At 41.5% G+C, this 23,620-nt stretch overlaps 2 protein-coding genes across 5 annotated transcripts; both read right to left on the minus strand.

Moving 5' to 3' along the window:
- Nucleotides 1–483: 483 nt before the first annotated feature.
- LOC142371730 (GTPase IMAP family member 4) lies at nucleotides 484–2,348 on the minus strand. Its single transcript, XM_075454457.1, has 2 exons — nucleotides 2,162–2,348; nucleotides 484–1,959 (listed from the first exon to the last, which is right to left on the minus strand). The coding sequence occupies exons 1-2, from the start codon at nucleotides 2,310–2,312 to the stop codon at nucleotides 932–934; spliced, it is 1,179 nt and encodes a 392-aa protein (XP_075310572.1). The 5' UTR covers nucleotides 2,313–2,348; the 3' UTR covers nucleotides 484–931.
- A 1,568-nt stretch (nucleotides 2,349–3,916) lies between these two features.
- On the minus strand, nucleotides 3,917–23,060 carry LOC142371658 (ankyrin repeat and fibronectin type-III domain-containing protein 1). 4 transcript variants are annotated; one of them, XM_075454367.1, is made up of 20 exons: nucleotides 22,886–23,060; nucleotides 21,283–21,396; nucleotides 19,662–19,845; nucleotides 18,634–18,898; nucleotides 18,302–18,502; nucleotides 14,038–14,151; nucleotides 12,431–12,528; nucleotides 12,046–12,136; nucleotides 11,285–11,392; nucleotides 10,286–10,385; nucleotides 9,735–9,864; nucleotides 9,461–9,580; nucleotides 9,136–9,242; nucleotides 8,695–8,809; nucleotides 8,310–8,476; nucleotides 7,978–8,155; nucleotides 7,630–7,792; nucleotides 7,372–7,538; nucleotides 6,875–7,079; nucleotides 3,917–5,740 (listed from the first exon to the last, which is right to left on the minus strand). In XM_075454367.1, the coding sequence occupies exons 2-20, from the start codon at nucleotides 21,345–21,347 to the stop codon at nucleotides 4,989–4,991; spliced, it is 3,330 nt and encodes a 1,109-aa protein (XP_075310482.1). In that variant the 5' UTR covers nucleotides 21,348–21,396; nucleotides 22,886–23,060; the 3' UTR covers nucleotides 3,917–4,988. The 4 variants fall into 4 exon arrangements, with proteins under 4 accessions (XP_075310482.1, XP_075310483.1, XP_075310485.1 ...); XM_075454368.1 differs by lacking the exon at nucleotides 22,886–23,060 and adding an exon at nucleotides 22,027–22,088; XM_075454370.1 differs by lacking the exon at nucleotides 21,283–21,396.
- Nucleotides 23,061–23,620: the final 560 nt, after the last annotated feature.

The raw sequence follows: 23,620 nt of genomic DNA on the forward strand, positions 1-23,620 counted from the left end.
ATGCTCCTGGTGGTGGCTTAAGCATGTGCCTCCAGCGCTCGAGGGGGAGGGGCTTGTTTGCAGCTTTAGTTTCCACACTACACAAACCCAGTGTATCCTGTGTCACAGTTGTGTGTGTGTGTCAGTGTGTGTGTGTGCGTGTCAGAGATTCTAAGGTTGATCACCAAATTTAGTCTTAACAGATGTTGTATTTGTGAATCCAGTGTCTTCCCCTCTAGACACTCATGAGACTGTATTATATGCAGCTCCTTTCCTTATTGCCAAGTATGTTATGCTTTTGTATTTCTTCTTTGTCATGTCTTTTGACTTTCTATGTAATTCTCAATAGTATATATATATATATATATATATATATAAAAACAAAACAAAAAAAGGGCTAAATATCATGTCATGTCATATGAAGCCAAAGATGGAGCAGGTGACTGCTGCAGTGTTCTAAACAATTCTTTGTTGTCCCTTTAGCAGATCGTCCTCTCGAGTTGGTTTTTGAAAAAAAAAAAAAAAAAAAAGAGAGAGAATTGAGTGTGTTGACTTTATATAACAAAGTAACCCCGTTTTTTAGAAATACAAATATCACAGGAAATGAAATTGCACGTCTTTTTTTTTTTTTGACTTTGCCTTTATTATGACCATGAATTGTCTGAATTCAAAGGGTGTGGTTCTGCTCTTTGTTTGCAGTTCAGGTGGACTGAAACACACAAGGATGTTTACCTTGGTGGAAGGCTTGCACTCACACGCAGGCATTGTTTTAGTTCACAGAGAGGTCTTAAAGTGCTTGTGCTGATGTAGGGAGACGTGTAGCATGTGATGTGTGATGGGCGGGGGGGGAAGGCAGTGAAGTGAGTTTTTCTGTAACGCATCATCACCTGTGTAATGCACACCAACCATACACGTGTCTTGGCAAATTGATGCATTCTCAGTCAAGTTGTCCTCAGCGCAGTAAAGTTTTCTTGTGTTTGTATAACACCTTGCTTCCTTCTCTCACCGCTCCTCCCACCGCTTTTGCGGCTGATTTGATGGAGAGCGGCGACGCTGCCAGAGCGACAGCCTTCTCCACCACCTTCACCTTCTTTACAGCTTTCCCTTTCCCCTCGTCCTTACCCATGATCCCTGCCCCCTCTGCAGCACCTCTCCCCACCGCAGTCACCAGCTCACACCAGAAAAGCTTCTCTGCTCTCTTCCTTGCCTCCTCTTCCTCTCTCCTCATTCTCTCTGAGTCGGGTGCATGCTCTTCCGCATCACCAGTCACCTTCTGAGGGGACTCCACTTTGTGTTCTCTTTCCCCCTGAATCCTCTGCTGTGCCTCCCTTATGGCGCCCTCAGCCTCCTTGAACATTTTAGTGCTGTAGCAAACTCCTTCATTCTTCTTCACAATCTTGTCCACTTTCATAAAAAGTTGCCTGACTTGTTGTGAGCACTCTGTTGCCTCCCCCTGACCACTGTTATTAAAGATATGATAGCCCCCATGGCAGCTGCTGACAAACTCTGACAGCTCAGGACTCTGTTCCAGGAAGTCCTCCAGACATTTGCCCTGCAGTTGGTCCCCCCAGGTGAACAGCACCACAGTAAACCTGGAGAGTTCTGGCCCAAACATGACGTTGATCCACTCCAAGGCTTCTCTTTCCTCCTGGGTGAATTTACCAAGCTGCAGGGTCACCAAGAAGACGTGGGGTCCCGGAGAGTACAAACTAACACACTGCCCAACCTCTGCCATAACCTCCCGGGGGGACAGGTGTGTATGGAAGAACCCTGGGGTGTCAACGACAGACACACTACGCCCGCCTACTGTCCCGGTCTGTCTCCTGCATCTCGATGTAACAGAACAAGGGGACATCTCCACCCAGAAGGCTGCTCTGCCCAGGATAGTGTTCCCTGCGGAGCTTTTGCCTGTCCCCGTCCTTCCCAGCAGCACCAGCCTCAGAGTTTCACCCTCTGATGTGGGAGCTGATGCATCACTTGCTATGCAAAAAGATACAGTAGTGCACAGATATTACATACATGTGAATCTAAAACCTGAAAATTGTTTTTAACTAAATCATATTTCAGAGATGGAAAGAGATCAAGTCTTTTTATTTATTTATTTATTTTTTAATTTTGTCTAGTGGACATACTACAGTAAGATGGCACAATGCGGTCCTTATAATAACTAAATCAGACATACCGTCACGTGACGCAGCATTTTCCGATGACATCCTTCCAAAAAGCGCTGAGAAAACCTTTAGTGTTGGATTGTTTGGTGACCGAAAATACAGGATGCAGGTTCTTTGTGTTCTTGCTGTGATTTGAATGTTATCTTGCCCCGACTGTATCATTTCATTTCCACCAAACTGCGAAGCGCATCGGTGCGCAGCTGCGATCAGAGGAGGAGCAGAGCGGCGCTCCACGCTGCTTCAGTGACGCATATTATGAACCCCCGAAATAAAAACCAGGGAAAATGTTTAATGCAATGAACAATAATCCAAGAGAAACTGTCCCCACTGTACTGTAATAGTCTAATAAAGTCACGACGGTCACTCATCACATTAATAAGAAGAAACGGGAAGGATACAGTGTTGTAATTTCAACTGTCGACCACTGGATGGCAGTGAAGACTCATTGTTCTGAATATTCTACAGTCGACGAGATGAGACAAAAACATTTCTACTAATATTTGAAAGAGATGAAAACATTTAGCAGTGAATGATAAAGTCCCAGTCTTCAAAGTATTCAGATATTTTGGCATAGATGTAGACATTTCTTCCTGGGAACTTTAGAGGAGCAAGTTCAGATGGAAGCAGCTCAACTAAAGTGCATTCAAGAGGTGTTCACCCCCCCACTTCTTAAACATTTTGCCATGTTACAGCCTTATATTAACCGCTTTTAATCTGCCATGAAAGCGAAAAATAAGATGAGCTTTTGAGGTGTTCACAAATTTAATGAGAAGAAAGAAAAACAAACATAGATCACGTCACATTGACTTATTGAGTATTCAGACCCTTTGCTGTGACACCTGAAATCTACAAACCAGGCAAACGAAAGTATAAAATCAACATTCACTGGGGAACTTGATTCAACTGATGAATGAACAGCTATTGTTGCACTTCGTCTGGATTTTGTGACAGATTCCATTCTCTGAGGCATGGACTTCACGAATGAAAATCTATTCTTCATCAATCATGACCCAGCTTTCTCACACAGCAATCGACAAATCCGCTTTTGTCATTTTTTTTGTTCAATTTCACCATACATCTTTAATCAGATTGATATCCATCATCTGCATCATAGCGGATTTCTTAGGAAAACTGTGTGATATACAGTTGTCGTGTTTCATAGGATTAGTTTGAGGATTACATTGGCATAAACAAGACGTCTCTGAAGAAAATCTCTTACATGTTCTTCCAAACCAGTAGTGAAGAAGAATTCACCCTCTTATAGTTGGCATACGTTACTCCACGCACAAAAGAAATAAGAGGGCTGTATGCTAATTTAGGCAAAGCAATTCTGTCATCCATGCATTTCCATAAACCATCGGAGTCTTTGACACATCTTATTTTCACCCGCAATTTCGTCTCTGTATCTGGAACTTGTCCCTGAAATGTAACCAGATTGTCCAGAGAAAAAGGAATGTGTGACGCTGTTGAAGGCGAGGCGGTATTTAACCAGGGTGGAAGAGAACCTTTCAACGTGGCCTCTTTTGCATATCTATCTGCCAGGTTAAGCCCTCTCGCTACATCAAAATTCTGCCGAGTATGAGCTTTTGCAAGCCACTATATGATAACATATGGTTCCTTTCCCTCTAATGGTCTAATGGTGAGTGTCAGTGCAGACATGATGGTAGCAGCCACCATTAAACAACCACAAATTGAGATTATACCAAATTAAAAAAAAAAAAAAAGATTTTCAAGGGGTCACAGTTTAAAAAAACACCAACTCTATATTTGACAGTGGTAATAATCATTTACTCATAGTGATTATGTGAATGATTGCAAATGTCGGTATGGAGTAACACCCTGCACCACATGCATGCATGTATGTTTGACTTTTAGGGTTACATTTTTTATTCTTTGTGTTTTATCTATGTGCTAAGTTGTAAACACACACACACACACACAAACACAAATTGTATCCATTAAACCAGTATTTTAGACATTTCAGCCTCAAATGAAACTGAATACAGCAATCAACTCCAACAAAGTTCGATGAAAAAGACCATTCGCTGCTTCCACAGAATGTGCTCGATTACAATTAGTTAAGCTAGTTAATAAGCCGACTTAATGTCTTCCCACATGGTTTAACAGAGATATTAGGCTGAAATGCACATGACTGTGCCCACTCATCCAACACACTTAATCTTTTAGTGATAGTGGTGTAACAGAACAAGCTTGGTCAGCCATTGCTTAAATGAAAATGAAGCGTGATGAGTTATTTCCTCAAAGAACAAGAAGGAAGTTAGAACACCTGTTAAATGGTTAATCCACAAGTTTGTACTGTATAAATGTTATACCGTGAATAAAAAAAGTCAATGTAACATCACTATATTATCAAAAGCAGAAGGTTTTGTGCAGGCCAACCAATCAGAACCACATTTCTTTCAGTTGCACATACAAATGTGACAGTTATTCATATACTGCAAATGAAGTGCTTCCACTTGACTGAATTGTATTAAGTTAGTTTAAACTTTATACGTCCAACAAGCTCCAGTGTAGCTTTGTGCTGTAGTGAGCGGTGGATTGTCAACAACTTTAGCTTATTCTTTTTTCATCTGATAAGGTCTAGTGGACTGCATATTTGAAAAAACAACAACAACAACAAAAAAAAACTACAGACCCCGATATGTGCAAATAAACACAAATGAAGTCTACTAGTTTTCATTTACCGCATTCATCGGGAACTGGGTCATAATGATGTCTGAGAGGAAGCTCTGTCTACTTGTTGTGAGAGCTGCTCAATGTTCCACAGCAGTTGTCAAACTGTCACAAGGTCAAAGCCAGCAGGGATTTCATCTGATATCAGGATGAACTATCCGAGGGTCTCTCCCACTCCACCTGGCTTCTCACTGGAAACCGTGATCCCTTGCTTGGAGCCTCTTGTGTCTCTGAATCCTCTCGAGGAAACTCCCGGTCTGAAACAGGTCCATCAGCGTCAGCGGCATTCACAGCGGTCTGAGAGGCTGCCACTTCTCCCTGTAACACCATACTCTCACAGCGTGTCTCGCTAACACTGCTGCCGTTGTTATATTCCAGGCTGGGCTGTGACAAGCCTGCGTCCCTGCTCATCGGGTTAGAAATCTCAAAGTCAAAGACGGTGTTGCTCTTACCAATCCCCAGTCCAAAGCTCTCCAGCATCTCCATTACAGTCGGCGTGGACGGGCCGGTGGGGATCTCCTCCTCAATAAGAGTCAGCGTAGGCAAGATGTCCACCAATTCTGCCATCTCCATCGGCCGGATGACCTCAGTGATACTGGAGGGAAAGTCCAGCTCACTGGTGTAGGACTCCTGTGTGTCCAAAACTGTATATCCAGCTTCCAGCTGCGCAGCAGCAGCAGGCTCCAGTCCGGAGTCTATTAAAGCGCTCGTGCATCCACACTCTGACTGGCTGATGCTTGTGAGGTCGGCTGTTGACTGAGAGCTAATGTCTACGGGGTACCCTCCCTTCACAACACCCTCCATTAACACCAGGGCATCCTCCTTGGGGACGACTGTGCTTCCTTCTGGAGTGGAGAACTTGGCAGCCTCGGGTGAAGGCACCCTGACTGAATTTTCTGAAAAGGGGATGTAAGAAAAGACCTGTGACTTCATTATGCAAGCTGGATACGGATTTTGATTGGCCTGTCTAGAAATACAATGAGATGTTTTTTTGGTCTTCAGCACATCGACTGGACCTGGACTTCACCTGTTCACTGTTATTTCTTAGTTACTTTACAAAATGAAGAAACAGCTGCCTAAAAATGCTTTGCTGCTTTGTGGACATAAATAATCTTGATTTTCAGAGTGCTCGGCAGCTGCTTAGTGGAGCCCATAGCTACTAAATTGTTCGAATAAGGTTTGAGGAGGTACCAGAGGTGGACGTACCTGCAGGTTCACTATAAGCTCAGTAATGCTCAGAGAAAATGCCAAAACCCCAGGAGGTAGCAAGTTAAAGGTTAAGGTTCATGACGGTACAATTAGAAAAAGACTAAACGAGTGTGGCTTGTTTTGGAAGAGTTGTAGGAGAAAGCGTCTTACTTCTAAAAACAACATGGCAGCACCGACTTAGGTTTGGAAAATTACGTCTGAACAAACCACAAGACTACTGGAGCAATGTCCTTTAGGTAGACGACACCAAAGTGTGACACCAAATGTTTGAAGAGAACCAAACACAGCATATCAGCTCAAAAGCCTCATATCAACTGTCAAGCACAGTGGTGGAGGGCTGATGATTTGGGCTTGTTCTGCAGCAGCAGGACTTGGGCACCTTGCAGTCATTGAGTCGGCCATGAACTCTTCTGTATACCAAACTACTCTCGAATCAAATATGAGGCCATCTGTCTGACAGTTAAAATTGGCTAAAACTGGATCCTGCAGCAGGACAATGATCCCAAAACACAGCAGTAAATCTACAACAGAATGACTGTAAACGACAATAATCTAAAAGTTGGCTTCTATAGGCGGCTGAGTCATGGTAGCATGGAATGCACTTAGTTTTTCACACACTGCTTCCTCATTTTGGCTGTTCTTGTGAAATAAATAATGACATGGTATAATATGTCTTGTGTTGTTATTCTAGAAGGGTTGTATTTATCTAATTTTGCTGCCTGGTAAGAGTAAGATTACTTTTGAGTATGCCCTGATATGTAAAACTGAAAGAGAGCATCATTTATTTTTGGCATGACTGTGCTCCCACATCATTACACTACCTGTAATGGCTCTTCGTGTTTGCATCCGACGGGGCCATGTCAGTCTAGCAGTCAAACATTCTTCCTCTTCTTCACCATCAGGACATGGTGGTGGGTCTCCCCCCATCACCAAGCCTAGAGGCACTGCCCCCACCCACTGCTTGGACCGGACACACTGGAGACAGTCCATAATCCAGCGGGCATCCCTCCACACCATATCCAGACGCTAAAGAAACAGGAAAAAGAGAGAGCAACGGAATTGAATCAGTTTCACAGTTGGCAGAAGCCGTTGTCTCTTATTCACTTCCATCGTTAAATCATTATCAGTCACTCAAGAAAAGATATAAAACAAGATTGACAGAAGACTTCTTTGGGCTTTGAACCAACTGAGAAGTGGATTTAAATACAACAGCAGCTATAAATTGTTAGAAATCACTCTGCCTTTATGATTCCCACCTCTCCAGTTCGGTGTACCATCCTCTTTTTCTTTTTTTTTATTGCTGTTTTCACGCACTTACACGAGAAAGCTCAGTGATGTTGTTCAGTCGTTCTCTGGCTTCCTGCACCTCCTTGGAGTCCAGCGCCTCACGCAGAGCCTGCTGGGCCAGATGAGTGTCCAGTTCCAGCCTCACCCAGGCCTGGCAGTACTGGCAGAGGAAGTCCCGCTCGTACGTCCAGAAGTGAACTGGTCGAGTCAGAGTTGAGAGAAACGATAAATCACTACATCAAAGCAAAAAGATAAAAAAGCTTTTGAAAACCACGATCGTTTGACTTACCCAGTTCAAAGATCTGCAGAGGCATGGTGAGGCCAGGCTCCTTGGTTCCCACCAGAGGCCAGTAACTGGAGCTGAAGTCCTCACTGGGAGGCAGGAGCAGCAGCATGGACAGCTTTTCACCAAACTGCAGCAGCTCCCGGGTGTACACACCATACTGATACGCCTGTCAGAAACGCAGGGAATGGCAGATGCAATTGTAAGAATATAACGGGACATTTAGAAGCCACATTTTGAGCTGAATTTCCTTTGAATTTCCTTTATGTTTCACTCAGAAAGTGATCCAGAGTAACCCCAAAACTGTCAAAACTTCAAGTCTTCCTCTTATTTCGCATTTTTGTCCATTTTTACCCTGTAGAGGGGGATGTTGAGCTTTGTCAGGAGATGCGTGACTGCTGCTCTCAGACACCTGACAAATTCCACCAGACTGCTGCTCTCCATTGAGCTGTCGTCCTCACCGCTCAGTAGGTTCTGGACACTGCCGTTGTGTGCAGTGTAAACGTGACTCTGGAGCCATGCCCACTCCTCTCTGTGACACAGTGACAGCGAGGTCGACAAAACAACGCAAGAACAGACAAAGTGAGATATCACAAGGAACAGAATCTTGTCATGTTAAGCCCTTTTAATTTATACACTGGGATTTTGATTTGCTTAGGCCATTTTAAATGGTCAAATTGTGTTACCTGGATACGTGAGCATTGTGTCGGACCCGTGTGTGGCAGAGTACATTCGGTAGCCTCTGAGGCACCAGCACCCTGATCTGTTCCACTGAGTTGCACAGCTTCAGGATGCCCACATACAGACCCGGCTGGGCCCACTGAATGCTGTGTCTGTGGAAGGACAGCTTCTCCTGAAGAGCAGAGAAACGTTGCATGGCGAATGTTATTACCATGACACATTAAATACCTTTCATTTTCTATTTCCCTTTGACTGGCTAATTTGGTTTTGGCTCACAAATAGGATCCAGATCAATTTTCAGGATGAAATAACCGTAGCTCAGCAAAACTCAGCTTGGCATGTCTGCGATGTGACTCTATTTGTCTCAATTTAAGTCGAACACAAACTCGCCTTCAGCTGTTCATAGAGCATGTCCATGGCAGTGGGCTCGGGCAGCAGAGGAGTTCTGCTGCGGTTCTTTTCCAGGCGGGCCAGGGGCATCCAGTGGAGAGGGGGGTCGGGAGGGCTAGAGCAGACAAGTCGAGCAAAAAGTCAAATGCAAATGCAAATATTCCAGCATGTGGTCAGACAAGTCCACCCTGAATTAAGTTCATATCGTCCCTGAACAAGAGAAAAAAAAAAAAGTATTGCGTTTGGAGGGAAAATTGAATTGATTTTTGCAAACTTCTCATCATGAGTGAGTGGGACATGACTGTAAGCAGCAGAGTGGAAGACTTGTCCTTCAAACAGAAGGCAGAGGTTAAAGCCTTAATTCCATGCTGTCTGCTCTTTGTGGGGGGGGGTTAATGTCTGACGGGGATTAACGGGATGTAACGCAAGACTCTTTCTCACCTGGGAGGGTTTGGGAATTCCTTCAGAGTCACGAGCAGCACGTTGCCCTGCCGGTCTTTAAGTGGTTCGTAGTACACCTGACCCAGGTCCATCGTTCCTAGAGAAGACTGTCCGACCGCCCGCAGACAAGGATGGAGAGAAAGCAAAACCATCAAAATGAAAAAAAAGCAGAGGAAACACAGGCGTTTTTAATATGTATGTGTAGAAAGTAGCCTTATTGAGCTTGGGGAAGAAGGAGGAGGATCAGATGTAAAAAGGTAATTAAAATAGCAATCAATTAATTGTGATGCTCCTTATCTTTAGTGTAAGCAGCTTAACTTCCTACCTGCAGCTGGGAAACAGCTCTTAAAATGTTGTGCCGGTTTTGAAGGAGGGAGGAGGGAGATGAGTGAGCAGCAGAAAGGCCTTGTTGGAGCCAAGGGACTTGCTGCCATGCACAGGACAACTACAAGAAAAGAAGAGCCTCGTGTTTTAAGCTGCATTCCACGTGTAGGGATAACTTAGCCTTCATGATGATCAGTTCCATTCATAGCTACATGGAATATTTCCAAATAGTTCTAAGCAGATGTTACTGGCAGCATGTGTCAGTATATGTTCACCTTGGCAAACCAAAGGAAGTCATGAGTGATGGAGGTAGAGCAGCACTGGATCTCCACAAGTGGGATCTGATCTTCAGCCGTAACCAAGATGTTCTCCTTGTGGTAGAATACAGTTGCCAAGTATACACCCCTGATGAAATCAATACAAGATACAGAAAACCATCTCATCACAGGAGAATATGATGCAATCGGAGAATTTTCAACTCGCAAAACAGCCTTAAATCCCTCAAGTAAAGGAAATGCAATGAAATACCAACATCATAGTAAAGTGTCGCCTCATTCCAAGATATTGAGATGATGTTTAGTGAATCGGTGAGTATGGAGCTGTGATTGTTGGTGGAAGGAAAAAGCCTTCAGTACAGTACAGTGATTTCAGCTATCATCTTGTTCAAAAGATCTCTTCGCTCATCTTGAAGCTACATCAGCTCTGATAACATGAAAACATAAGGGTTTAGACTCCCTCTTTGTAGTCTACACTGTTATAATCAAATCAAAGTTTCTCCCTTTCTCTTGATAACCTCAGGGCACGGTGGGACAGGTAAGACGGCTACCTTTGTAGAAGACGAACAAACTTGGTGGCAGACTGGAACAGTTGTTTGATGCCTCGAGACACTGACAGACGCTTGCTGGGACTCTGGGGCTTCGAGCTCTCTGAGGAGTGGAGGAGAGGAGGATCAGACTGGATGAAAATCATTTCATCTGCAAAAATATATATTCGCTGCGAAAGACATTCAAGTGAAGAAAGTGAAATGGATTTCTTTGAACTGAACATATCTAACACATAGAGTGGTTTTAATCTGGAATAAAATTTTGGAAAGTTAAACTATGGTTGCAGCTTGACTGGATCACCACCCTTGTAAGAGTATATGTGCAGATGAGCAGGATGAAGTTATTGTCTATAAGTATTGTTATATATATATATATATATATATATATATATATATATATATATATATGTATATAGGCACATATAAGTATGTCCTACGCTGCAACTCAGAGGAATGTATGAGAAAATGTTCAAAGCATTCTGCCACTTTTCACTGTCTCTGTGGGAGATCATTGTACATGTAAGTCTAGTTGAATTCACAGCACAGACAGCTGTTATTAAGTTACTCGAATGATGATTTTGTCAGATGATGCTGCAGTCACACACATTGTTAAAGAGTCAGTCTGGGAATGCTTTCGGTGACAACAAGCTGACAAAAAGTCTTAATGGGCTACACGCTTCAGAAAATGGGTTGTCTGAGGCTGTATTAATATACACTTATACTGTTTTTACAAAAAGATGCAAAAAGATGGAACTTTGAAGTTTAAGTCCATTTAAGTCTAGTTGAGTGTTTATATGCAGGAATGATTGGATCCCAACTGCATCATCTGGGTGTGTCAATCTGGTTTTGAGAAGCTCAGTTTCATGTTTTTGGTCGGACTAAGATATTTACATGCATTTTAGAATTCAGGTTTTGGTCCTACCAACACAATAATATATATATATTTTTGCATATACAGTGTGCAACTGTCACAAAATATTTCATTAAACACCCCTGTGTTACCTATGCAACATCCTCTGTATTGTGACTCTCCGGCATCTTCGAGCAGTTTCCTCACAAGGCCTTCGTGGTTCCTGAACTGTGACTTTACGCCGACACACTCCCTCCAACCTGCAAAAAGGAAGAAAAGGCAAAAAAACCCCACATTTTTATTTTTATGCAGCAGGGGAAAATCCTTCAGATGCCAAGAAGCAATTTGCAGGCAAGTGCTGAGCGCTGGTCTATTTAAACCTCTATTTCTTATTTCTTATAAAGATAAGGAAGCAGGAGAGCTTGCTATGAGACACAACCCGTGTGCTTTGAAAGTTTCTACATGAATTCACTCTCAACCAGAGCAACCATGTCTCTTCTTAAGTTGAATTTGAATTTTAAGTTAAACCCCGTTATCTTGTTGACTATGATTGTTAAGCTAATGTTTTTGCTCCACACTTCATTTCAACCACGATATAGTACTCTTGAATTGTTAGACGGTATAAAGTATAAAGTAAAACTGATGGCATCCAAGACAGATTATGAACCAAATTCATAAATTAAAGCAACATGGATACAAAGCACTTTGATTCAAAATGACATATTCGATTCTCAGCGTTTTTGATAATTCATAAAACGACCAACCATGAGTAGATTCCACTTCTTTCACATCAAACTCTACTTGGCTTGTCAGCTAAGTAATCTTATAACCCTGAGGCAGAGACAAAAATAACGATGGTCTTTCCGAGCCATAAATCTCCTTTCATCTGAGTTTTGCAATGCAGTATACTCACTAGAGGGAGCAGCGCTGACTGGAGTAGAGCACTGAGGCGGTCCCCATCCTTTCACATTGTAGGCACTCACTCTTACAAAGTAATGCACTCCCTGCATTTGGAGAAGCACCAGACCGCCAAATGATCACCATGCATTAACTTTGTGAATCATCCATTCCAAGACAAAGAAATCACCTAGCGCACTCATCATTAATTCATCTGTTTAAGTAAAGCTGTTGAATAGTGTTCTCTTGTGGAAAGTGGTTCAGCAAAGTAGATGATTGAGGCAATAAATACAATCCATGTGACAGTCTGGAGATGCTGCGTGTATGCGTCATCTGTATGATTATCCGATGTTAGTTTTTAGCTACAGCTTATGTGTGTCTGCGTGTGCTGCGTAACTTACTGCAGTCAATCCCTTGATGATATAGGAGGGATTCTTGGTCTCTGTAACTTGGGCTGAGCCGAGAATGCGTTTGAAGCTGGCTGAGGTGCTCCATTCCACTGCGAACAAAAACAATCTCGCTGACAAATTTGTCTCTGGCTTCGCTCGACACTCCAATAAGGGGGAAATAAGAATTGGATTATTTACAGTTTGAGGAACATGCTCCACCTGAGCTTAATATACTCTGGGCCATGCAGTTGGATATTATGCCTCTGCAAAACTAAAGCCTAATAAATAAAGCATAAATCACTTTCTTGGACCGATACTATCTTTATTCCTTTACTGACTCCATTAAAACCTTCCCATTCTTTGTCATATCTAAATTATTGATTTATCTGTCCATCAATTCATTCTTCCACAATATAGTCATGTGACATTTTGATGTTTTTATATATCAGGACACTTACAATCTCAGATTAACAACAACACATACTAATACACTGTGTCATTGTTTATTCAAACAAAATTAGGCCAGAATGCACAAGCGTTGTGTGAAAACTAAGTACACCCATAATTCAGTAGCTTGTAGAACCACCTTTAGCAGCAGTACCTTGAATTAATTGTTTTCTGTGTCATGTTGTCAGTCTCTAACATCCTTGTGGTGCAATTTTGGCCCATTCGTGCTTTCCATCAGTCCTTCCGTTCATTGACGTTTGCAGCATTCATTTATGCACAGTTCTCTTAGTGTCCCACCACAACATTTGTTCATGGTCAACTCAGTGACTGCAAGGTGTCCAGGGCCTGTGGCTGCAAAACAAGCCCAAATCACCAACCCTCCACCGCTGTGCTTTTTAGTTGCTATGAGGCGTCTGTGCTGATTTGCTGGTTTTTGCTTTTGGAAGCAGCTTCGTAAACCTAAGCCATGCCGCCATGTTCTTTTTTAGATGAAAGACAGCTTTTTTCCAGTCAACAATTTCGATTGCATTCTCATGAATGTTGACATTTGACATGCTAACTGAGGCCTGTCTGAGATGTAGCTCTATTTGCAGCTAATCTTGGGGGAACTTGCTGGGACATCAGCAGGGGCACCAATGATGGCTACTCTAAGATCATTGCCGATGTCTTTCCCCCTTGAAATTGTGTTGAACTCAGACCTGAATGCTTTCACACCAGCAAACTTACAAAAGTTCTACTTTAGTGGAGGCGCTCACACTTGCTAATGAATAATTAATGAAGTACATTAGCAGCAACTGGCTGCTACTTACCTCCTTAATTTCTACACACGCAGGAAAGACAAATTTAGTTTTTTAGATCAGTTCAGTTTTTGTTGAATTAATCATGACATTAAATAATTAAGATGAATATAAATGATTTATCTCGCCCATTGACTGCTGGGATAGGCTCCAGCCAGCCCGCGACCCGATCGACGGATTCAGCGGTATAGATAATGGATGGATGGATGGATAAATGATTTAATCTTAGGTTATATTCATCTAATATAAAGACTTGGTAAGGACCAGATGATTTTTTTTTATCACGATACAAAAACATTTGGAATTGACAGAGGGTGAAATTTCTTTTTCACATGCCTAAAACATCAGTATCTTCTCATCTCAATCACAACTTGCCTCTGTAGCGGGTGATGAGCCCTACGGTGTTACCCTCTGGCTCTTTGATCAAAACACACAGGGAAGATATGCTGGTTACCAAAACGGACAGGTGACCAGGAGGCCCAGGGAGCTCTGGAGGAGATGGTTAAAAAAAGAAACTTGTTTGAAAAATCAGCAACATTTCATTGAAAAAGCAAATGTTACAGTAATCATGCAGAGTAAACGTAGTATATTACTTCACAATATCCTATTTGAGTATCACGTAATGTCAAAAAAATAATTAAAAAGAAAAAAAATTACACTTTTATGTAAGTGAAGAGTGAAAGAAATGTAAAGCAAACTAGTCAAAGATGTGAATGCTGATGCTGAATGAATGCAACTGAATTTGCCAAAAAAGCAGTGCTGAAGGGCTTTATGATAGTGATTTCACTTTTTTAATTTTTTTAATTTTAAAACAAAAAATGAGTCTTTAGACATTAGTGACTTCTATTTAAAAGAAGCTTGACAAGAAGAGGGTTGGAAACATGTAGCAGGACTCAGACCAGGGTCCAAGTGCTTTGTGAGGCATCTGTTTAACCAGTTGAGCTAGACAACACATCCGAAGTTGTTGAAACTTTTTCACTGATCGTTTAACTGCTTTACAACAAAAAAATTAACATCATTATTTCAAATCATACTGCTTAACACTTTTTCAAAAGTATCTTAGTGGTAATTGGTAGAATAAATGATAAAATTAGAAGGCACCAAGCATGCAGGGACACTCACTGATGGTGAAACCAATCTCCGTCCATAAATTAAGGATTGTCAATCATTTTAACGCTTTGAACAAAAGAGATGAATGCTGTCAAAAAGAAGTAAAGAACAAAATACATCTTATATACGTGCAAATAACTTGATGTGATTAACATTGATGGATTAGCTTTTTAAAGGCAATAGACAATGTGCTTGCTGAGAATATCACTACAGTATAGATGCATGTACAAAGCAGTAACAGGATCGGACAAGCCTTGATTTGTGGGCGGATAAGTTGCTCTATGATTGTGGATCCATACACGGTTAGTGACTTTCATTCTAATTGTAGTAAATGTAATTGTAATAAATGTTTGTTGAAAGTGAAGTTTGAGGCATTTATTGTCATTGCTAAGATAAGATAAGATAAGATAAGATAAGATAAGATAAGATAAGATAAGATAAGATAAGATGAGATAAGATAAGATGTCCTGCATGTTTGGAATCCCTTAAAGGTAATAAAATATGTGCCTAGTGGGAGCTACTGTGTGTAAGTTAAAGGAAAGCTTTATTTTGTGAAAACCTTGAAAGGCTTAAACCTCTACTGACAACATTATTCTTGTTTCATTTGTTTCTGGTTTCAAAAACTTTTCAAAAACAGCTTAAACCAATGCTTCTTTTTCAATTCAGTGCTAAACATTTTTGTCCTCTATCATCCGCCCTCTATCATCAAGAACCGTTGTGCTAAGCGTGGAGGTCATCAGCCAAACAGAAAGGTGCCCATACAAAGCAGAAAGATTACTGGGCGAGCAAACTTGATGTCTCTACACATCACTTGTAAAATCATTTTTAATGTGAAGGTTTTTCACATAATTTTACTGCTTCAAAATAATACAAAAAGTTTATAAATGCAAACACTTAATAACAGTATTTCCCAACACTGGTCCTCGAGGCACACATCCCTGTGTGTATTCTACATGTCCTTGTTCCACACGCCTAATTTATATAAATATGTCAGTAGGTTGATGAACACCTATAAATTTGAATCAAGTGTACTGGAGCAAGGAAACATGGAAAACATGCATGTCTGGGCATAAACATGCAATAATGACACATCACTCTGTGAGACATCTGTTTAACCAGTTGAGGTATCTTATCATATGTTATCATTGCGCTTAATTTATAATGCAGAAAGCATGTAGGGACACTTATTCATGGTGCAGAAACTCCATCCATCCGTCCACTTTCTATACCCACTTAATCCAACTCAGGGTCGCGAGCTGGAGCCTTTCCCAGCTGTCATTGGGCGAGAGGTCAGGGTACACCCTGGACAGGTCGCCAATCCATCACAGGGCTGGTGCAAGAAATCTCCTCCCACAAATCAAGGATTGCCCAATCATTACACTGCTTTAAAGTTTAAAAATGCTTCATAACTTAAAGACTAAAAGTTCTACAAACTCCCAAAATCACAGCACCTGGATGAGCTGAATATTTTGATATTTGAATGGCTGAAATAGCTTAAAGCATGTAGGAAGGTATGGAAGAATAGTACATTTTCAAAAGTTTACAAATGGAGGAATCCTATACAGCATTCACACAATTAGCCATAATGTGTGACAATAAGAGTCTCATCATTCTGGCCCTCAACCCGATGAACTAGAGTTGCTTCTTATTTGCTCCCTTGGAGCTTTCTGTTGTACCAAGGCACCGAGGCAGCTGTGCGTTGTTATGACAACTTTAATGCTTTAAAGTTTCTGTTTGTGATCAAATCTAAATGTGTTATGCTCACTGAGGCTGCACAAAGGGATCTTTAGTTTACCTCAAACTCAGCTACGACCTGGATTTGAATAGATACACTTTAAATCATACACCTAAGGCAAAACTAAATGTGTATTTTAGATTTTAAGAATTTAGTCCCCTTCAACCCCCTTTTCCCCATAGATTTTGTAGCAAGAGTATTAAAAATTAATTTCACTGCGCACAAAAAGAAGACCTCAGGTCTTATTGCAACAACGTGACAATTAAATCGGTCAAGGAGGACTGGAGATCCTTTAAAGGGAAGTAAAATGAGATCTGAGAGCTAAAATCTGTTGAGTATAACTAGAATTGGTTAAAAAGGGGGCATGGTTGCATTATTCTACAAAACAATATAAAACAAAACGACTTGATCATATAAACTCATCGAGAGCCGACGGGACAGGTTGTGAGCAGGTCGGTGCAGAAAATATAAAGCGCTAAAGCCTAGGAAAAAAATCCCTGTGCAGATTATCTTATCGACTGGCATCAAGCGTTTGTTTGATACGACAGCCAGAGGGGTGAGAGTAGGACTTGGGAGAATTTGGACTGGCTAATGCCAAGGCAATTTGAGATGAGCTGAAAGGAGCTAGAGGGAGACTTTCGGTGAGGACTTCCAAAGGGCCAGACAAGAAATCGGTAAAACTTCAGCGAGCCGTTGTGCTGAATACTTGATCACTGTGGTCTTTTCAGGGGTGATTGAGGACTTTATAGAGGAGAACTGGAGAAAAAGTGCTCAGCAAGTTACAACTGAGCTCTGTCCTTAAACAACAAGATGGTTAACATGTCCATGTGGACATTATATTTAAAAACCCCATATTTGTCAAGTCGTATGAGAACAATTCCGTCAACTTGTAGGGTGGAGCTAACTTATCAGAGTTGGGAATATCAGAGCTGGGAAAACAGTTTATCTCAGGTTAGTATTTGCCAAAGCATTATTAGCTGTGTGCTACCCAAGACGAGCAGCGTGCGCTTCAGCTAAATGTGAGAGTCTCTGCTGTGTTTTTACTGCTCTCTTTTCCTCTTTTTCCACTTGTGAGTCTCACCTGCTTGCTCACAGACTACATGGCTCCACTGTGTGTGTGTCATGGTGAAAAATATGTGTGAAAAGTGTGTGAATCAGAGAAGAAGCAATGGGAGACAGATGAAGGGAAAATTAGCTAATTGAGACGAGAACTCATCATATTGCTGTGGATGCAATGAACGCTTCCTAACAAATGTTAATCTAAGTGCTTCATGGGTAAGCATAAGTCTAGTTTTAAGCAACCTCTGTGTTGTGAAATGTTCTTCAGGCTGTGGAATTTTTTCATGCATTCTCTAAACGTTTCCCTCCCCCGAACTGATTAAACAAAACTCTCCTTCAGTCGCCGGACCTCCTAGCTTCAAATTAGGTAATGACATTTCTTGATAAAACATGAACTAAAGCAGTGTTTCTGGTACAGTGTGTCCCTCTTTGTTGCAGTAGAACTAGTTAGGAATTATGGCTCCACACACATCCAGGGAAGGAGTAAAGGTGTGTTTTAACGGTTGAAGGGTAAGCTGGTCGAATCTGCACATTCATACTAATTGAGGAAAAACTGTGGATTCAACTGAGCAGTTTGAAGGCTTGAATGGATTATTTTTATTGAAAAATAACTGTACGGAGATTCGTTTTTAGGAGTGTAATCAAAGCCCTGAGGTACACTTTAAGAGAACTGTCTGAGTTTGCGTCCTCAGCCACAGTTTACGAACTGCCACAAACTGACCCAGAGCCACTGACCTGTGTTCTGGAAGTTTTCTCTCATCCGACAGTACAGCTGCAGCCTCAGTCTCCAGAGACGAATCTGCCTCTGAACATCAGCCTGTGCCTGGGGCCCGGCCCCAGCTTTCCTCACCAACTCCGATTTCCTCTCTTCTACTCGTTTGCTTGCCAGTGCCACCAGAGCCTCCAGCTTTGCTGACCACTCAACTGGCCGGGACACTGAGAGGAATGGTAGTTGAGACAGACAAAGACTGTATGTAACTGGAATGAGATTTGCACTGAATTAAAGTGAAGTCTTAAAATAATTTATTTCTTATTGATTTTTAAATACTTTAAATCCCAGAACTCACAAACAGGGTTATGTCGGGCTCCCGCCTTTGTCAGCACATGAAGCAGAGAGGAGTTTTGTGTGAGGGCAGCAACGTCGAGGGGAACCAGACCCTGTTCACTCACTCTGTTCACCCCCTTCTCCTTATCTCTCTCCCAGTCTTTCTCTTTCTTCTCTCCTCTCTCCCATATGCTTCCTCCTCCTCCGAAGCTGGTGTGGTCTCTGGACAAAAGGCTTTGTACAGCCAAAGTGTCCTCGTTTTCCACCGCCTCCCACAGGGTCTTGTACTAATGGGGAGAAGGAGAAAGGGTGCACAGACAGAGAATGAAAGGTAAAGGGAGGGTTTTATGTCAAAAGAGATTTATTTTACAAGGTAGGTAGGAGGTTGCTGTGCAAGGAAAAGAGCCAGTGAATGAGAAAGAAATATAGGACACATAAATCACAGCAGCCCGGGAGGATGCATTCATTATGAGAGCCAGAAAGTTTCCACATTTCAGTTATTAACTGATAAAAGGGGATACTAGATGATAAAAAGGGGCAATTCTTTTTTTTTTCCCAAAACAGGGCTTGTCTCTTTTAGTCAGACCTTTTGTAGAAGTCATTGGGGAATGATTTGCCTTTACTCTCTGCAATTTAAATATAATCCACAACACAGCAAACATTAGACAGAGGAAGCAGATATAGTTGTGCTCTTCCACTGGGAACATGCCTCATGCAAGTTACTAGTTCCCACATACAATTACCCCTTTTGGTAATGTTCATCCCTCTGAGGAATCTAGTACAACTGCCAATGTGACTGAATTTTTCAATCAATTCCCTGCTGAATTGCTGCAAGGTCTATGGCTGAAATGAGCTGGAAACTGGCATGTTTCTACCAAATAGGACAATGTAGGATTAATCATTTCTGCTGTACCCGCCTAAATTAAAACGTGCAATATTTCTCCATGAGATACGGTGGAGTAGAAGTAGAAGGTTGCATAAAGACAGACTAAAGTAAAGCACAAGCATCAGAGCAGAGTTCCCCCTCAAAATGACACCAACATGTCTTACAGTCTCTGCAGACTTGCTGGGGTGTTTGGGTGTGTCCACCTCGGAGGCAACAGATGATTCTCCTCCCCTCAGTCTGACCGACAGGTTTCTGTAGATGCGTTTGGGTGAGACAGGACCCAGGGAGCGCCGGCGCTGAGGTGGGTTCCTCACGGAAACAGACATGACGGGAGAGGAGGGGAGACGTCTGAGGAGGACAGGTGAGGAGAGTATGTGAAGACACCCGAGGGAGCTGAGGAAAAAAACGACTGGACAAGTGTGAGCATGTCGAAAGAAAGACACAAAGCCAGGAGAGATAAATAAGGTTGAAAAAAGAAAAAGAAAAAGCCAAAGTATAGTGGAGAAAAGAATGAGAATGAGTAATACAAAGAGATGTAAAAAAAAAATGAGGTTGCAGATTGAAGATTTGGAGATTTTTCCTGCAGTAAAGACTATTTTCTGCAAAGTTTCTGTCAAGAGCATCAATAAATGATCGAGAGTAACCGTGACTGTTCATAATAGATGTCAATGCCTAGAGGCCTCTATTTTTGTGCCTCTTTTTACACTCCCTTTTGTTCCCCTTTCACCCGCCTTTATGTCACATGGGTTTTCTTTACCATGAATTAAGTCTTCCAGCAGATAAAGCAATTCAATTAAACAGAGTTTTGCAAACTCATGTAGAGTCTCGATTCTTTTGTGCTATTATAAATTTGAATCACTTTATGTTATCGGCTTGAGGACAAATATCCGTCCACACTATAGTAATCATCGTTCATCATCAGTTTCCTTTTCATCATTATAGTCAGCCGCTTTTGTGCGTGAAAATCTGTCTTACAATCTTTTATTTTCAACATTTGGGGACAATGCAGCTTGGCACGGGTTTTTGTTCCTCGTCGTCTTCAGTCAGCAAGTCTCTCTTATTTATCACTGTCTGTTTTCTCATCTCTTCTTTCTTCACTCTCTTTTCACAGGCCAACAACTTGGAGTCGTTTTCATGCCGTTTTGATTTCATCACCCCACGAGCATTCGGATAAGAAGAGCGTCTTTGTAAAAGCAGGATACTTAGACTCGATCGGGTCTCTTTTGTTAAACTTCTTTCCCATCTAAAATGAAAGCCTCAAATGTCTGAGTTTTTTCATTTTGCGGTTTTCATCTCCCTATCAAGCTGCACTGTACTTGTGAGAAAGCAAATACTCCCCTGGTGCGTGCTAGTTTCAGACAGAAGATGACGGCTCAGGCCGCAATGACACCACATCTCAGAGACACATCATCGTTGTACCTCACTGTGTGACTTGCTTGCACGGTACCTGCACAGCCTACATATGTGCATAGGGGAGTATAAGGGTAATACCACTGTTATTGGTACAGCTTTCCTCTATTTGTTTATAGTGCCTTACAAAACTCTCAGAAAGTGCTGATGAGATTTGAGAGAGGAGATAAGCTAGTGTTTAGTGGAAACTATGTTAACACTGCAGTCAAGAGAATATGTGAGCAGGAGAGTATAAGACAGTGGCCTGTGAAAAGAAATACAGCAATGATTCATTGTAGTTTTTGTCAGTATTACAAGTTGAGGGGATCCTTTTTTTTTTTTAACCTCATTAATCTCTGATGTGTTGAGAGGCAAGAGTGCTGCACATTCACTCACACTCTTTCCGGGTTGTCAGTCTGCTGAATGCTAAGGTTCTCAAGTTCAGCCGTGCATGGAAACATCTGATGACTAATATTGCTAATCCCTCAGGAAGTCATCCAGCACAGTCATCTGTGAGAATAAACCACAGAAAGTCACCCCCAAGGGCCATGATAAAGTATGATTTCTGTTTCCATAGTGTGTGCTGCAGATTATCAAAGGGAACACACATTGCAACAGTACAAAAAAAGAAAAGAAAAAAAAACGTATAAATGATGATAGTTTCTGAATGAAGCCAACAACCATATAGGCAATTAGTGATTCAGACTTCAAGGTTTTTGTGATTCATCTCGAAATTTTCTATACGCTACAAATCAGTCACTAGGATGATTGCAATATGATTTGTTTGTCATTTAGATTTTCCCAAAAGCCACAAAAGGAGATAGAAGACCCAGATAAACACATTAGGCCTCAGAACAGCACCGACTCTGTATCGTGGGTGGCTTTCCTCAAATGAATTACTCACTTCAGGTCCTTCCACAACATTTGCATTGAAAAAGGTCAGTATTCTTTTGCTATTTCAAAACGTACCAATCTTAGGGAGAACAACTTGTATGTAAGACCTCACTTTCTCCTATAGAATTTATAGGTATAATTCATGATTAATTATGGCAAGCTGTCCTGGATCAGATGCAGTGAAACAGTTCCAAATCATGATATTAACCACCACCAAACCAGAGAGAAAAGATGTTTGGGTCTAACCGTGGCCTCCTGTGTGGCTTATGGCTCAATTGCAGCCTACATTTGGCCCGAACATTCTTTCCTGTCGGGGATAGGAGAGATACGGCTCATTAACTGGAATGCAATGTTGTTCTTTCTCTAAACATAACACTTCTCATTTTACCCAAAAATAAGTTTTTATTGCAAACTGCAGATAGCAGCAGTTTTCTTCTTGCAGCCCAGTCATTCACACCACTCTCTGACTTCTTCATGATGGACTCATGAACATTAACATTAGCAAATGTTATGGAACCGTCAAGTAGCAAATAGGTTATAATAAGTAATAAATGCAGACTATCACACACCTCGTTCTTGGAGTGATCTTTGCTGGTTGACCTCTGTTGGTTTAATTTTCCTGCAAATGTACACGATCTGTCTGACTGGATTGCACGAGTTCAAACACTTAAAGAGATGATTTCTATAACCTTTTCCAGCCTGATGAGCATCTAAAGCTTTTCTTTTTCCATGGTGCTTCAAAATCTGTCATACACTTTCACAGAAACTTTAATAGATGTGTGTTTTTACATAAACCATGACAACCCATGCCTGATTCTAATCCCATTTACTGAAATAGGCTACTTAACTTTAATTTCAGGATCACCTTTTTTTAGAATGGTGTGTTTTTTCTATGAGGCAAATGCTCTAATATGATATTTTTATAGTATTTGCTTAATTAGGGAGGTCAAATTTTAGGATTTAGATGATGCCCTTAGGCGAAAATAAAAAACTATTGAATTGTTAAGAAATATTACCAACGAGCTTGATCCTATAGATTAACTTTATCCTGTGTACGATTTAAAAGTTCTGAATCTCTTGCAGCTGGTCGATATTTCCCCCTTACCTTTCTTCCAACGCTGCACCGATTGTTCGAGATTGTCTTTCTTTCTTGCCTCTTTATGAATGCCTGCCCGTTGTTCTTGTAAAATCCATCGCGCCCACAGCAGAAAGTTTCACCGCTTTCACCTGCACGCTACATCCGAGTGGGAGACCAGACTTCCACGCGCACCGACACAAACACACACACTTCTGCCTCGTTCCGCCCACTTCCTCGTTTGATTTCCTCGAACCAAAACTTTTTTTCTTTTATAAAATTCATCTTCCAAAGAACAGTGGTTCTCTGAAGAGCTTGTGCTAAGCGTAAATTGTCCGTATTTGTCGATTATGAGAGCTCACTCATTTACAGGGTTTTACAACTACTATTTCTCTAATTCATGAGAAGTTTGTAGTTCTAATAGCGCGGCATAATAGATGCTTTAACAGACACTTTGAATAAATATACATATATATATAAAATATAATACTTTGTGAGCAGTTGATCAGTTTCATGTTCCCATTGAATTACACATGAAAGATGAGACGAGGTGTTCGTTGAGATCACCCGAAAAAAAGGTAGAGCGCTATATTTAAATCTGCTCAACACCCCCAGATAGGCAGAAAATATGTCATAGCCTGTCGGTCTGAGACTCTCTCACAGCTCAGACTGATCTGTGTGTAGGTGTCGGGGGTGAGGTTACAGGGGAAGTGGTTCACAGCAAGTGTTAGAAAGGCCACGGCCCGGGAATGATGTAAAAACGAT

The sequence above is a fragment of the Odontesthes bonariensis genome, chromosome 21 (assembly GCF_027942865.1).
Source record: "Odontesthes bonariensis isolate fOdoBon6 chromosome 21, fOdoBon6.hap1, whole genome shotgun sequence".
Classification (NCBI taxonomy): Eukaryota; Metazoa; Chordata; class Actinopteri; order Atheriniformes; family Atherinopsidae; genus Odontesthes; species Odontesthes bonariensis.

Bases quoted from the DNA above. Each gene is read 5' to 3' on its own strand.
- LOC142371730 (XM_075454457.1), bottom strand. From the start codon at position 2,312: ATGATACAGTCGGGGCAAGATAACATTCAAATCACAGCAAGAACACAA. The intron at 1,960-2,161 runs GTATGTCTGATT...CTTTTTGCATAG, and splicing joins AAATGCTGCGTCACGTGACG to CAAGTGATGCATCAGCTCCC.
- LOC142371658 (XM_075454367.1), bottom strand. From the start codon at position 21,347: ATGTTTCCATGCACGGCTGAACTTGAGAACCTTAGCATTCAGCAGACT. The intron at 18,503-18,633 runs GTGAGTTCTGGG...CATTCCTCTCAG, and splicing joins AGCCCGACATAACCCTGTTT to TGTCCCGGCCAGTTGAGTGG. The intron at 9,865-10,285 runs GTAGCCGTCTTA...TGATTTCATCAG, and splicing joins TTTGTTCGTCTTCTACAAAG to GGGTGTATACTTGGCAACTG.